Source organism: Mustelus asterias, chromosome 28 (genome assembly GCF_964213995.1).
Source record: "Mustelus asterias chromosome 28, sMusAst1.hap1.1, whole genome shotgun sequence".
NCBI classification, from domain to species: Eukaryota; Metazoa; Chordata; class Chondrichthyes; order Carcharhiniformes; family Triakidae; genus Mustelus; species Mustelus asterias.
The window spans coordinates 28133871-28148327 of record NC_135828.1 but is presented as its reverse complement, the minus strand read 5'-3'; the positions used below and the strand labels follow the sequence as shown (position 1 = coordinate 28148327).

At 56.6% G+C, this 14457-nt stretch overlaps 1 protein-coding gene across 1 annotated transcript in view; it reads left to right on the top strand.

Annotated features, from left to right (window-relative positions):
* The window catches only part of LOC144480350 (nuclear factor NF-kappa-B p100 subunit-like), a 71808-nt gene that overhangs the window by 16276 nt on the left and 41075 nt on the right, over positions 1–14457 (top strand). Inside the window, exons 2-6 of the mRNA XM_078199768.1 lie at positions 7173–7206; positions 7295–7361; positions 7632–7669; positions 13196–13294; positions 13771–13922. Coding sequence (XP_078055894.1) covers positions 7174–7206; positions 7295–7361; positions 7632–7669; positions 13196–13294; positions 13771–13922 — 389 coding nt within the window. The 5' untranslated portion in view covers position 7173. The remainder of the gene's footprint in view (positions 1–7172; positions 7207–7294; positions 7362–7631; positions 7670–13195; positions 13295–13770; positions 13923–14457) is intronic.

The following is a 14457-nucleotide window of genomic DNA, read 5'->3' as shown; positions in this document are numbered from 1 at the left end:
GCGAGTGCAGCCTCGGGGCATGCGTTTCTGTAAATTCAGGTTTAAAAATATATATATTCAAGGGATGTGGGCGTCGCTGGCTCGGCCAGCATTTATTGCTCTTCCCTAGTTGCCCTTTGGGAAGGTGGTGGTGAGCTGCTGCCTTGAATCGCTGTAGTCCATGTGATGTAGGCACACCCACAATGCTGTTAGGGAGGGAGTTCCAGAGTTTTGGCCCAGTCACTGCGAAGGAATGGCGATATATTTCCATGATGTGGAGATGCCGGCGTTGGACTGGGTACAGTAAGAAGTCTCACAACACCAGGTTAAAGTCCAACAGGTTTATTTGGTAGCAAAACCCACTGAACAAGGCCTCTTCACCGCACAGGACCTTCAACCGATGCTATACACTAGATACATCGATGACATTTTCTTCCTTTGGACTCATGGTGAACAATCACTGAAACAACTCTATGATGACATCAACAAGTTCCATCCCACCATCAGCCTCACCATGGACTACTCTCCGGAATCGGTTGCATTCTTGGACACGCGCATCTCCATTAAGGACGGTCACCTCAGCACCTCACTGTACCGCAAGCCCACGGATAACCTCACGGTGCTCCACTTCTCCAGCTTCCACCCTAAACACGTTAAAGAAGCCATCCCCTACGGACAAGCCCTCCGTATACACAGGATCTGCTCGGATGAGGAGGATCGCAACAGACACCTCCAGACGCTGAAAGATGCCCTCATAAGAACAGGATATGGCGCTCAACTCATCGATCGACAGTTCCGACGCGCCACAGCGAAAAACCGCACCGACCTCCTCAGAAGACAAACACGGGACACGGTGGACAGAGTACCCTTCGTCGTCCAGTACTTCCCCGGAGCGGAGAAGCTACGACATCTTCTCCGGAGCCTTCAACATTTCATTGATGAAGACGAACATCTCGCCAAGGCCATCCCCACACTTCTTGCCTTCAAACAACCGCACAGCCTCAAACAGACCATTATCCGCAACAAACTACCCAGCCTTCAGGAGAACAGTGACCACGACATCACACAACCCTGCCACAGCAACCTCTGCAAGATGTGCCGGACCATCGACACGGATGCCATCATCTCACGTGAGAACACCATCCACCAGATACATGGTACCTACTCTTGCAACTCGGCCAACGTTGTCTACCTGATACGCTGCAGGAAAGGATGTCCCGAGGCATGGTACATTGGGGAGACCATGCAGACGCTGCGACAACGGATGAATGAACACCGCTCGACAATCACCAGGCAAGACTGTTCTCTTCCTGTTGGGCAACACTTCAGCGGTCACGGGCATTCGGCCTCTGATCTTTGGGTAAGCGTTCTCCAAGGTGGCCTTCACGACACATGACAACACAAAGTCGCTGAGCAGAAACTGATAGCCAAGTTCCGCATGAGGACGGCCTAAACCGGGATCTTGGGTTCATGTCACACTATCTGTAATCCCCACGACTTGCCTGGGCTTGCAAAATCTCACTAACTGTCCTGTCTGGAGACAATACACATCTCTTTAACCCGTGCTTAACGCTCTCTCCACTCACATTGTCTGTACCTTTAAGACTTGATTACCTGTAAAGACTCGCATTCCAACCATTATTTTGTGAATTGAGTTTGTGTCTTTATATGCCCTGTTTGTGAACAGATCTCCCACTCACCTGATGAAGGAGCAGCGCTCCGAAAGGTTGTGTGGCTTTTGCTACCAAATAAACCTGTTGGACTTTAACCTGGTGTTGTGAGACTTCTTAATGTATTTCCAAGTCAGGATAGCGAGTGTCTTAGAGTGGAAACTCCAGGTGGCAGTTACATCTCAGCCTCCTCCGGAGGTTCCCAGGCATCAGATGTCAGTTTTCAGCCAATTCAATTCATTCCACGTGATATCGCAAAACGGCTGAAGGCACTGGATACTGCAAAGGCTGTGGGCCCTGACAACATTCCAGCAATGGTACTGAAGGCCTCTGCTCCAGAACCTGCCGCTTGTTCCAGTGCAGCTACAACACTGGCATCTACCTGGCAATGTGGAAAATTGCCCATGCATCTGCTGCCTTTGTCCTTCTGGATGGTAGTGGTCGTGTGTTTGGGATATGCTGTCTGAGGAACCTTGGTGAGTTCCTACAGTGCATCTTGTAGATGGTGCACTTGGCTGCCACTGTCTGTCCATGGTGGAAGGGATAAATGTTTAAGGATGGGGTAGCACTCCAGCGGGCTGCGTTGTTCTTGGTGGTGTTGAGCTTCTTGAGTGTTGTTTGGAACCAAACATAAGAAAACACTCTCAGCAATGAGATCAAGTCTCAGTCCAGCTTTGAATGGCTTTGCTTGTTTCTCCTGGTGTAAGGGACACCTGGAAACAGCATCCTGCAATTTCTACCTGTCCATCAATTAAAGATAAATTTAATAGGCGCCAGGCACCTGCAGTGTTATCTTGGTGTGATCAATCAGATCAAATCAGTGAATGAGATTTGACCCACTTCCTTCTCTGAGGCAACAAATAAATCCATTCCTGCCTCAGTTCAGCTACTGCTGAAACTTTCACCAATTATCCCCTTGGACCCCCAGCAAGCCTCCCACCTTGGCCCCTCTGTAAATTTCAGCTCATTCACAATGCTGCTACCTGTGTCCTAACACACACACACACACACCACCCTCTGCTTCCTGCCTTACAGTGCGGAAGAGTCCATTCGGCCCACTGGCACCAACTCTGACAGACTATTTTACCCAGGGGCTCTCCCCTGCCCGATTCCTGTAACCCTACACTTTTACCATGGCGAATCCACCTAATCTACACATCTTGGGACACTAAGGGGCAATTTAGCACGGCCAATGCACATCTTTTGGAGGGAACCCACGCAGACACGGGGAGAACGTGCAAACTCCACACAGACAGTGACACGAGGCCGAAATTGAACCCGGGTCCCTGGCGCTGAGAGGCAGCAGCGCTGAGAGGCAGCAGCGCCAACCACTGTGCTGCCCATTGGTCATTTCCATCACTACATTCATTGGCGGCTCAAAGCTCCAGAATTCCCTCCTTAATCCTTGCTATTTTCTTCAAAGATGTCCCTTAAAACCTTGCACTTCCCTGTTCTCCATAATGGCCTCGTGTCAATCTCTGTTTAATAATACTTCTGCAAAGGAACTCCAGTTCTTTCACTGTGCAGTTAATGCAAACAGTCGCTCCGTTACAGCACACTGGCTTTGTTCCAGATCAATGAGTGGAGCTGTTCATAGCTCAAAGGGCGGCACGGTAGCACAGTGGTTAGCACTGCTGCTTCACAGCTCCAGGGTCCCAGGTTCGATTCCCGGCTCGGGTCACTGTCTGTGTGGAGTTTGCACATTCTCCTCGTGTCTGCGTGGGTTTCCTCCGGGTGCTCCGGTTTCCTCCCACAGTGCAAAGATGTGCGGGTTAGGTTGATTGGCCAGGTTTAAAAAAAAAAATTGCCCCTTAGAGTCCTGGGATGCGTAGGTTAGAGGGATTAGTGGGTAAAAATATGTGGGGATAGGGCCTGGGTGGGATTGTGGTCGGTGCAGACTCGATGGGCCGAATGGCCTCCTTCTGCACTGTAGGGTTTCTATGATTCTATGATCACACCCAAACTGCTTTAGCAATGCTGGATGTGTGGCACAGAGTCTCTGTATGTGAGGACAGGAACTTCAACATCCTCAATGATCATTACAGCTGAGGGGCAGTCTCTCTGCACCAATAAAGATGTTAGTAGATTAAATGAACGGGGAAAATTGTGGGAAATGGATTTGAGTGTTGGCACGTGTGTGGACACAAAGCAGAGACAAGAGGATAAATGGTAAAAAGCTGCCAACGGGGGCACTGGTCTCTGGGAATGCAGATAAACAAGTGCAGAAATATTCAACAGGATTTTGGCATGCTGGTCTTTGTATCTCGAGGACCACACTCCATGTTTCAGTTGTACAAACCCCTGGATAGGCCACATCTGGAGTACAGTGTTCAATTCTGGGCATACACCTTAGGAAGGATGTTGGTCTCCAAGTGAGTGCAGTGTAAGTTTACTAGCATGATACCCAGATTGACGAGGGTTAGATTGCAAACGGTTCCGTATGGTGTGCAAGTTAGATGCCCCTACCCCACTTCCACCAGGGAGATTGGGATTTGATTTATTATTGTCACGTGCAATGGGATACAGTGAAAAGTATTGTTTCTTGCGCACTATACAGACAAAGCATACCGTTCGTAGACTACATGAGGGAGAAGGAAAGGAGAGGGTGCAGAAAGTAGTACAGTCATAGCTAGGGGGGGAGAGAAAGATCACTGAATAAAAGGTAGGTCGTTTCAAAAGTCTGAAGGATAGAAGCTGTTCTTGAGTTGGTTGATACGTGACCTCAAACTTTTGTATCGTTTTCCCAACGGAAGAAAATGGAAGAGAGAATGTCCGGGGTATGTGGGGTCCTTAATTATGCTGGCTGAATCAAACTCAAACATGAAGGAGATGCATAGCCCCTCGGCACACTACCATAATCCTGGCAGGCACTGTCGGAAGGTCAGTGCTGAGGGAGTGCCGCACTGTCGGAGGGTCAGTGCTGAGGGAGTGCCGCACTGTCAAAGGGTCATAGAGGTTTATAGCATCGAAACAGGCCTTTCAGCCCAACTTGTCCATGCCGCCCTTTTTTTTTTAAACCCCTAAGCTAGTCCCAATTGCCCATGTTTGGCCCATATCCCTTTATACCCATCTTACTCATGTAACTGTCTAAATGCTTTTTAAAAGACAAAGTTGTACCTGCCTCTATAACTGCCCATGGCAGCTTGTTCCAGACACTCACCACCCTCTGAGTGAAAACGTTGCCCCTCTGGACCCTTTTGTATCTCTCCCCTCTCGCCATAAACTATTTCCTCTAGTTTAAGACTCCCCTACCTTTGGGAAAAGATGTTGACTATCTAACTGATCTATGCACCTCGCTATTTTATAGATCTCTACAAGATCAGCCCTAAGTCTCCTACGCTCCAGGGAAAAAAGTCCCAGTCTATCCTGCCCCTCATTATAACTAAAACCATCAAATCGCTGTAGCAACCTAGTAAATCTTTTCTGCACTTTCTAATTTAATAATATCCTTTCTATAATAGGGTGACCAGAACTGTACACAGTTCTGTACTGAGGGAGCGCTGCACTGTCGGAGGGTCAGTGCTGAGGGCGCGCTGCACTGTCGGAGGGTCAGTACTGAGGGAGCGCTGCACTGTCGGAGGGTCAGTGCTGAGGGAGCGCTGCACTGTCGGAGGGTCAGTGCTGAGGGAGCGCTGCACTGTCGGAGGGTCAGTGCTGAGGGAGCGCTGCACTGTCGGAGGGTCAGTGCTGAGGGAGCGCTGCACTGTCGGAGGGTCAGTGCTGAGGGAGCGCTGCACTGTCGGAGGGTCAGTGCTGAGGGCGCGCTGCACTGTCGGAGGGTCAGTGCTGAGGGAGCGCTGCACTGTCGGAGGGTCAGTGCTGAGGGAGCGCTGCACTGTCGGAGGGTCAGTGCTGAGGGCGCGCTGCACTGTCGGAGGGTCAGTGCTGAGGGAGCGCTGCACTGTCGGAGGGTCAGTGCTGAGGGAGTGCCGCACTGTCAGAGGGTCAGTGCTGAGGGAGTGCTGCACTGTCGGAGGGTCAGTGCTGAGGGAGCGCTGCGCTGTTGGAAGGTCAGTGCTGAGGGAGCGCTGTGCAGTCGGAGGGTCAGTGCTAAGGGAGCACTGCACTGTCGGAGGGTCAGTGCTGAGGGAGCGCTGCACTGTCGGAGGGTCAGTGCTGAGGGAGCGCTGCACTGTCGGAGGGTCAGTGCTGAGGGCGCGCTGCACTGTCGGAGGGTCAGTGCTGAGGGAGCGCTGCACTGTCGGAGGGTCAGTGCTGAGGGAGCGCTGCACTGTCGGAGGGTCAGTGCTGAGGGCGCGCTGCACTGTCGGAGGGTCAGTGCTGAGGCAGCGCTGCGCTGTCGGAGGGTCAGTGCTGAGGGAGCGCTGCGCTGTCGGAGGGTCAGTGCTGAGGGAGCGCTGCGCTGTCGGAGGGTCAGTGCTGAGGGAGCACTGCACTGTCGGGGGGTCAGTGCTGAGGGAGCGCTGTGCAGTCGGAGGGTCAGTGCTAAGGGAGCACTGCACTGTCGGAGGGTCAGTGCTGAGGGAGCGCTGCGCTGTTGGAGGGTCAGTGCTGAGGGAGCGCTGCACTGTCAGAGGGTCAGTGCTGAGGCAGCGCTGCGCTGTCGGAGGGTCAGTGCTGAGGGAGCGCTGCGCTGTTGGAGGGTCAGTGCTGAGGCAGCGCTGCGCTGTCGGAGGGTCAGTGCTGAGGGAGCACTGCGCTGTCGGAGGGTCAGTGCTGAGGGAGCGCTGCGCTGTCAGAGGGTCAGTGCTGAGGGAGCGCTGCGCTGTTGGAGGGTCAGTGCTGAGGGAGTGCCGCACTGTCAGAGGGTCAGTGCTGAGGGAGCACTGCGCTGTCGGAGGGTCAGTGCTGAGGGAGCGCTGCGCTGTTGGAGGGTCAGTGCTGAGGCAGCGCTGCGCTGTCGGAGGGTCAGTGCTGAGGCAGCGCTGCGCTGTCGGAGGGTCAGTGCTGAGGGAGCGCTGCGCTGTTGGAGGGTCAGTGCTGAGGGAGCGCTGCGCTGTCGGAGGGTCAGTGCTGAGGGAGCACTGCACTGTCGGGGGGTCAGTGCTGAGGGAGCGCTGTGCAGTCGGAGGGTCAGTGCTAAGGGAGCACTGCACTGTCGGAGGGTCAGTGCTGAGGGAGCACTGCGCTGTCGGAGGGTCAGTGCTGAGGGAGCGCTGCACTGTCGGAGGGTCAGTGCTGAGGGAGCGCTGTGCAGTCGGAGGGTCAGTGCTGAGGGAGCGCTGTGCAGTCGGAGGGTCAGTGCTAAGGGAGCACTGCACTGTCGGAGGGTCAGTGCTGAGGGAGCACTGCGCTGTCGGAGGGTCAGTGCTGAGGGAGCACTGCACTGTCGGGGGGTCTGTGCTGAGGGAGCGCTGTGCAGTCGGAGGGTCAGTGCTAAGGGAGCACTGCACTGTCGGAGGGTCAGTGCTGAGGGAGTGCTGCACTGTCGGAAGGTCAGTGCTGAGGGAGTGGGTAGGGATTTCTAGTTTTTAGTTGCTGCCTGGAATTTCCAGTGTGGGAGTGTTGGGATCTGGGAGTGTGAGGTGATTAATGTGGCAGTAATTTCTCCTTCTTTTTCAGAATGGATGATGCGTACAGTCTGGGGACACAAGATGTAAGTTTGGTCCAGTGTTTGAAATAGTTTCACGCTGCTCTGTGCCACCTATCGCAATGCTGACTGTTTACTGTTCTCTCTCTCTCAGGGTGGCACCGATTTCGGGCAACTGGACTTGGCCATTTTGAACAACACGGAGACCAGCCTTGCGTCGAGTAAGTGAATTGATGGGGAGCTGTGTGCTTGGATTATATACTCCGACCAAACCAGAATGACCATCATTGCAGCACAGATGTCAGTACGCGTGGGTGCGAGCACAGGGACTGGGGAGGGAGGAGCTGGAGCCGGGTGGTGTGTTTTGGTGGGCAGTGGGGGGGGGGGTAGGCGGTTGGGCCGGGAGATGGGCGGGGGGGGGGGGGGGGGGGGTTGGGGGAATTTATCAGGATGAGGAGTAACTGTGACTAATTCTCTTCTTGTTCCAGCAGTTGGCCCATTTCTGCACATCACTGAGCAACCAAAACAGGTAAATCTACCCCCTCCCGCATCTCTGACCCACTGCGCCTCACCCCTCTCAACCCACCTTCCCCCCTCCCCCGTCTTTCCTCACCCTCCCCCGTCTTTCCTCACCCTTCCCGTCTTTCCTCACCCTCCCCCCCCCCCCGTCTTTCCTCACCCTCCCCCCCCGTCTTTCCTCACCCACCCCCCCGTTTCTTTCCTTACCCCCCAAGTCTTTCCTCACCCCCCCGTCTTTCCTCACCCCCCCCCATCTTTTCTCCCCCCCCCCCGTCTTTCCTCCCCCTCCCCCCATCTTTTCTCACCCCCCCCCGTCTTTCCTCGCCCCCCCTCCCCCGTCTTTCCTCACCCTCCTCCCGTCTTTCCTCACCCCACCCCCCGTCTTTCCTCACCCCCCCTGTCTTTCCTCACCCCCCTGTCTTTCCTCACCCCCCCGTCTTTCCTCACCCCCCCCCATCTTTTCTCCCCCCCCCCCGTCTTTCCTCCCCCTCCCCCCATCTTTTCTCACCCCCCCCCGTCTTTCCTCGCCCCCCCTCCCCCGTCTTTCCTCACCCTCCTCCCGTCTTTCCTCACCCCACCCCCCGTCTTTCCTCACCCCCCCTGTCTTTCCTCACCCCCCTGTCTTTCCTCACCCCCCTGTCTTTCCTCACCCACCCCGTCTTTCCTCACCCCCCCCCCCCGTCTTTCCTCACCCCCCCCCGTCTTTCCTCACCCCCCCCCCCCGTCTTTCCTCACCCCCCCCCGTCTTTCCTCACCCCCCCCCGTCTTTCCTCACCCCCCCCCGTCTTTCCTCACCCCCCCCCGTCTTTCCTCACCCCCCCCCCCGTCTTTCCTCACCCCCCCCCCGTCTTTCCTCACCCCCCCCCCGTCTTTCCTCACCCCCCCCCCCGTCTTTCCTCACCCCCCCCCGTCTTTCCTCACCCCCCCCCCGTCTTTCCTCACCCCCCCCCCGTCTTTCCTCACCCCCCCCGTCTTTCCTCACCCCCCCCCGTCTTTCCTCACCCCCCCCCAGTCTTTCCTCACCCCCCCCCGTCTTTCCTCACCCCCCCCCGTCTTTCCTCACCCCCTCCGTCTTTCCTCACCCCCCCCCGTCTTTCCTCACCCCCCCCCCGTCTTTCCTCACCCCCCCCCGTCTTTCCTCACCCCCCCCGTCTTTCCTCACCCCCCCCCCCCCGTCTTTCCTCACCCCCCCCCCCGTCTTTCCTCACCCCCCCCCCGTCTTTCCTCACCCCCCCCCCCGTCTTTTCTCACCCCCCCCGTCTTTTCTCACCCCCCCCGTCTTTTCTCACCCCCCCCGTCTTTTCTCACCCCCCCGTCTTTTCTCACCCCCCCGTCTTTTCTCACCCCCCCGTCTTTTCTCACCCCCCCGTCTTTTCTCACCCCCCCCCGTCTTTTCTCACCCCCCCCGTCTTTTCTCACCCCCCCCGTCTTTTCTCACCCCCCCCGTCTTTTCTCACCCCCCCCGTCTTTTCTCACCCCCCCCGTCTTTTCTCACCCCCCCCGTCTTTTCTCACCCCCCCGTCTTTTCTCACCCTCCCCCCGTCTTTGCTCGCCCCTCCCCCCGTCTTTGCTCGCCCCCCCCCCCGTCTTGGCTCACCCCCCCCCGTCTTTGCTCACCCCCCCCCCGTCTTTCCTCACCCACCCCCCCGTCTTTCCTCACCCCCCCCCCGTCTTTCCTCACCCCCCCCCGTCTTTCCTCACCCCCCCCCGTCTTTCCTCACCCCCCCCGTCTTTCCTCACCCCCCCCCGTCTTTCCTCACCCCCCCCCCCGTCTTTCCTCACCCCCCCCGTCTTTCCTCACCCCCCCCCGTCTTTCCTCACCCCACCCCCCGTCTTTCCTCACCCCACCCCCCGTCTTTCCTCACCCCCCCCCTCCCCGTCTTTCCTCACCCCCCCCCCCGTCTTTCCTCACCCCCCCCCCGTCTTTCCTCACCCCCCCCCCGTCTTTCCTCACCCCCCCCCCGTCTTTCCTCACCCCCCCCCGTCTTTCCTCACCCCCCCCCGTCTTTCCTCACCCCCCCCACGTCTTTCCTCACCCCCCCCCGTCTTTCCTCACCCCCCCCGTCTTTCCTCACCCCCCCCGTCTTTCCTCACCCCCCCCGTCTTTCCTCACCCCCCCCGTCTTTTCTCACCCCCCCGTCTTTTCTCACCCTCCCCCCGTCTTTTCTCACCCTCCCCCCGTCTTTGCTCACCCCCCCCCGTCTTTGCTCACCCCCCCCCGTCTTTCCTCACCCCCCCCGTCTTTCCTCACCCCCCCCGTCTTTCCTCACCCCCCCCGTCTTTCCTCACCCCCCCCCGTCTTTCCTCACCCCCCCCCGTCTTTCCTCACCCCCCCTCGTCTTTCCTCACCCCCCCCGTCTTTTCTCACCCTCCCCCCGTCTTTGCTCACCCTCCCCCCGTCTTTCCTCACCCCCCCCCCGTCTTTCCTCACCCCCCCCCCGTCTTTCCTCACCCCCCCCCCGTCTTTCCTCACCCCCCCCCCGTCTTTCCTCACCCCCCCCGTCTTTCCTCACCCCCCCGTCTTTCCTCACCCCCCCCGTCTTTCCTCACCCCCCCCCCTGTCTTTCCTCACCCCCCCCCGTCTTTCCTCACCCCCCCCCGTCTTTCCTCACCCCCCCCCGTCTTTCCTCACCCCCCCCCCGTCTTTCCTCACCCCCCCCCCCGTCTTTCCTCACCCCCCCCCGTCTTTCCTCACCCCCCCCCCGTCTTTCCTCACCCCCCCCGTCTTTCCTCACCCCCCCGTCTTTCCTCACCCCCCCCCCGTCTTTCCTCACCCACCCCCCCGTCTCTTTCCTCACCCCCCCCGTCTTTCCTCACCCCCCCCCGTCTTTCCTCACCCCCCCCCGTCTTTCCTCACCCCCCCCCCCGTCTTTCCTCACCCCCCCCCGTCTTTCCTCACCCCCCCCGTCTTTCCTCACCCCCCCCCGTCTTTCCTCACCCCCCCCGTCTTTCCTCACCCCCCCCCCGTCTTTCCTCACCCCCCCCCGTCTTTCCTCACCCCCCCCCCGTCTTTCCTCACCCCCCCCCGTCTTTCCTCACCCCCCCCCCCGTCTTTCCTCACCCCCCCCCGTCTTTCCTCACCCCCCCCCGTCTTTCCTCACCCCCCCCCGTCTTTCCTCACCCCCCCCGTCTTTCCTCACCCCCCCCCCGTCTTTCCTCACCCCCCCCGTCTTTCCTCACCCCCCCCCGTCTTTCCTCACCCCCCCCCCCGTCTTTCCTCACCCCCCCCCGTCTTTCCTCACCCCCCCCCGTCTTTCCTCACCCCCCCCCCGTCTTTCCTCACCCCCCCCGTCTTTCCTCACCCCCCCCCCCGTCTTTCCTCACCCCCCGCCCGTCTTTCCTCACCCCCCCGCCCGTCTTTCCTCACCCCCCCCCGTCTTTCCTCACCCCCCCCCCCGTCTTTCCTCACCCCCCCCCCGTCTTTCCTCACCCCCCCCCGTCTTTCCTCACCCCCCCCCGTCTTTCCTCACCCCCCCCGTCTTTCCTCACCCCCCCCCCGTCTTTCCTCACCCCCCCCCCCCGTCTTTTCTCACCCCCCCCCCGTCTTTCCTCACCCCCCCCCGTCTTTCCTCACCCCCCCCCGTCTTTCCTCACCCCCCCCCCGTCTTTCTTCTCTCCCCCCCCCGTCTTTCCTCACCCCCCCTCTTTCCTCACCCCCCCCCCGTCTTTCCTCACCCCCCCTCTTTCCTCACCCCCCCCCCCGTCTTTCCTCACCCCCCCCCCCCCCGTCTTTCCTCGCCCCCCCCCCCCCCCCCGTCTTTCCTTATACACCCCCCCCCCCCCGGTCTTTCCTTACACCCCCCCTCCCAGCTTATAAGAACATAAGAAATAGGAGCAGGAGTCGGCCATCTAGCCCCTCGAGCCTGCCCCGCCGTTCAATAAGATCATGGCTGATCTGAAGTGGATCAGTTCCACTTACCCGCCTGCTCCCCATAACCCCTAATTCCCTTACCGCTCAGGAATCCATCTATCCGTGACTTAAACATATTCAACGAGGTAGCCTCCACCACTTCAGTGGGCAGAGAATTCCAGAGATTCACCACCCTCTGAGAGAAAAAGTTCCTCCTAAACTCTGTCCTAAACTGACCCCACTTTATTTTGAGGCTGTGCCCTCTAGTTCTGGTTTCCTTTATAAGTGGAAAGAATCTCTCCACTTCTACCCTATCCAGCCCCTTCATTATCTTATATGCCTCTATAAGATCACCCCTCAGCCTTCTAAACTCCAACGAGTACAAACCTAATCTGCTCAATCTCTCCTCATAATCTACACCCCTCATCTTCGGTATCAACCTGGTGAACCTTCTCTGCACTCCCTCCAAGGCCAATATATCCTTTCGCAAGTAAGGGGACCAAAACTGCACACAGTATTCCAGCTGCGGCCTCACCAATGCCTTGTACAGATGCAGCAAGACTTCTCTGCTTTTATATTCTATCCCCCTCTCGGATAAATGCCAACATCCCATTTGCCTTCTTGATCACCTGTTGTACTTGCAGACTGAGTTTTTGTGACTCATGCACAAGGACCCCCAGGTCCCTTTGCACAGTAGCATGTTGTAATTTTTTTCCATTTAAATAATAATCCAATTTGCTATTATTTCCTCCAAAGTGAATAACCTCGCATTTGCCAACGTTATACTCCATCTGCCAGATCCTCGCCCACTCACTCAGCCTATTCAAATCTATGTGCAGACCTTCCGCTTCCTCCACGCAATTCACTTTCCCACTTATCTTCGTGTCGTCAGCAAACTTTGTTACCCTACACTCAGTCCCCTCCTCCAGATCATCTATGTAAATAGTAAACAGTTGAGGCCCCAGCACCGATCCCTGCGGCACGCCACTCGTCACCATCTGCCAACCAGAAAAGCACCTATTTATTCCAACTCTCTGCTTCCTGTTGGATAGCCAATCCCCAATCCACGCTAACACCCTATCCCCAACTCCGTGTGCCCCAATCTTCTGCAGCAACCTTTTGTGAGGCACCTTATCGAACCCTCCTCACACCAGAACTTTAAGCATGGCAAACAGTCCTTTACTTTTTTTACAATCAGTCACCCTGCTGCCCCCTCTCTGGGGTCTGTCACCATCACCACCAGAATTGCCAGAATATTCTAATGGAGGCTGAGCAGTGATTTATCACAGTTTAAGTCTGTCTGTACTTATAAAGGGCCTGGGCCTGTTAACAGGTTTACCAACCTGTCCTGTTCACTTGTCTACCCAGCTGGCCAGCCTATCAGTGACCTTATTGAATCTGCTGCTGTTGTGAGGGTGGGTTGGTTGCAGACAGCAAGCTGGGTTTATCGAGAAGCTGTTCACTGGACAAAGGCTTGGGCTGGACTGACTAAAAGCCCACAGAGCAGCCGATGACATCACAAATTAAGCACATGACTAGATCTTAAAGTGGCAGTACAACATCTACCCAAATATATAACATCTTCCGCTGCATCCCCGTTACTATATTTTCCACTTTTGTGTCATTCACAAACTTTGATGGTCGGCGCTGACTGTCCTGTGTGATAATCTGATGTGTTTGTTGCAGAGAGGATTCCGTTTCCGCTACGGCTGTGAAGGGCCCTCACACGGAGGCCTGCCAGGAGCGTCCAGTGAAAAGAACCGCAAGACATACCCAACTGTAAAGGTCAGGGAGTGTGTGGGGAGAGGGCAGAGGTCCGGGAGCGGGTGGGGAGAGGGCAGAGGTCAGGGAGCGGGTGGGGAGAGGGCAGAGGTCAGGGAGCGGGTGGGGAGAGGGCAGAGGTCATGGAGCGGGTGGGGAGAGGGCAGAGGTCATGGAGCGGGTGGGGAGAGGGCAGAGGTCATGGAGCGGGTGGGGAGAGGGCAGAGGTCATGGAGCGGGTGGGGAGAGGGCAGAGGTCATGGAGCGGGTGGGGAGAGGGCAGAGGTCAGGGAGCGGGTGGGGAGAGGGCAGAGGTCCGGGAGCGGGTGGGGAGAGGGCAGAGGTCAGGGAGCAGGTGGGGAGAGGGCAGAGGTCAGGGAGCGGGTGGGGAGAGGGCAGAGGTCAGGGAGCGGGTGGCGAGAGGGCAGGGAGATGTTTGGGAGAGGGCAAAGGTCCAAAAATGATGTTTTAACTGAATTGAATATTGTATTTTTCCTCAGATTTTTAATTACACTGGTAATGCGAAGATTGTTGTCCAGCTGGTGACAGCCAAAGATCCTCCCAAATTGCACGCTCACAGCCTGGTTGGGAAGCAATGCACAGATGATGGTGTCTGTATCGTACAAGTCGGACCAAAGGACATGACTGCACAGTAAGTTCACACTCGCTCAATCTCATTCAGTCTCGATCTGGATTTCACTGGATTGGACTGAGATTCATCCTAATAGGACCTGTTGGCTGTCTAAAGAGCAGCACAAAAGATGAAGAAATCAAGAACGAACTTGCATTTATATAGCGCCTTTCATCAAGACATCCCAAAGTCCATTACAAGCAGCAAAGTCCTTGTTGAAGATTCATCACTATGGTAACATAGGAAATTGGCAACCAATTTGCATACAACAAACTCCCAAAAAGCACAATATGGTAATGACCACTAGCAGTGGCAAACTCACTGGACTAGTAACCCAGACATCCAGGCTAATGCTCTTGTGAACCCAGGTTCAAATCCCCCAATGGCAGATGGTGGCGTTTAAATTCAATAAAAATCTGGAATTAAGAATCTGCTGATGACCATGAAACCATTGTTGATTGTCACTAATGTCCTTTAGGGAAGGGAATCTGCCATCCTTACCTGGAATGGCCTACACGCGACTCCAGACCCACAGCAATGTGGTTGACTCTTAAAA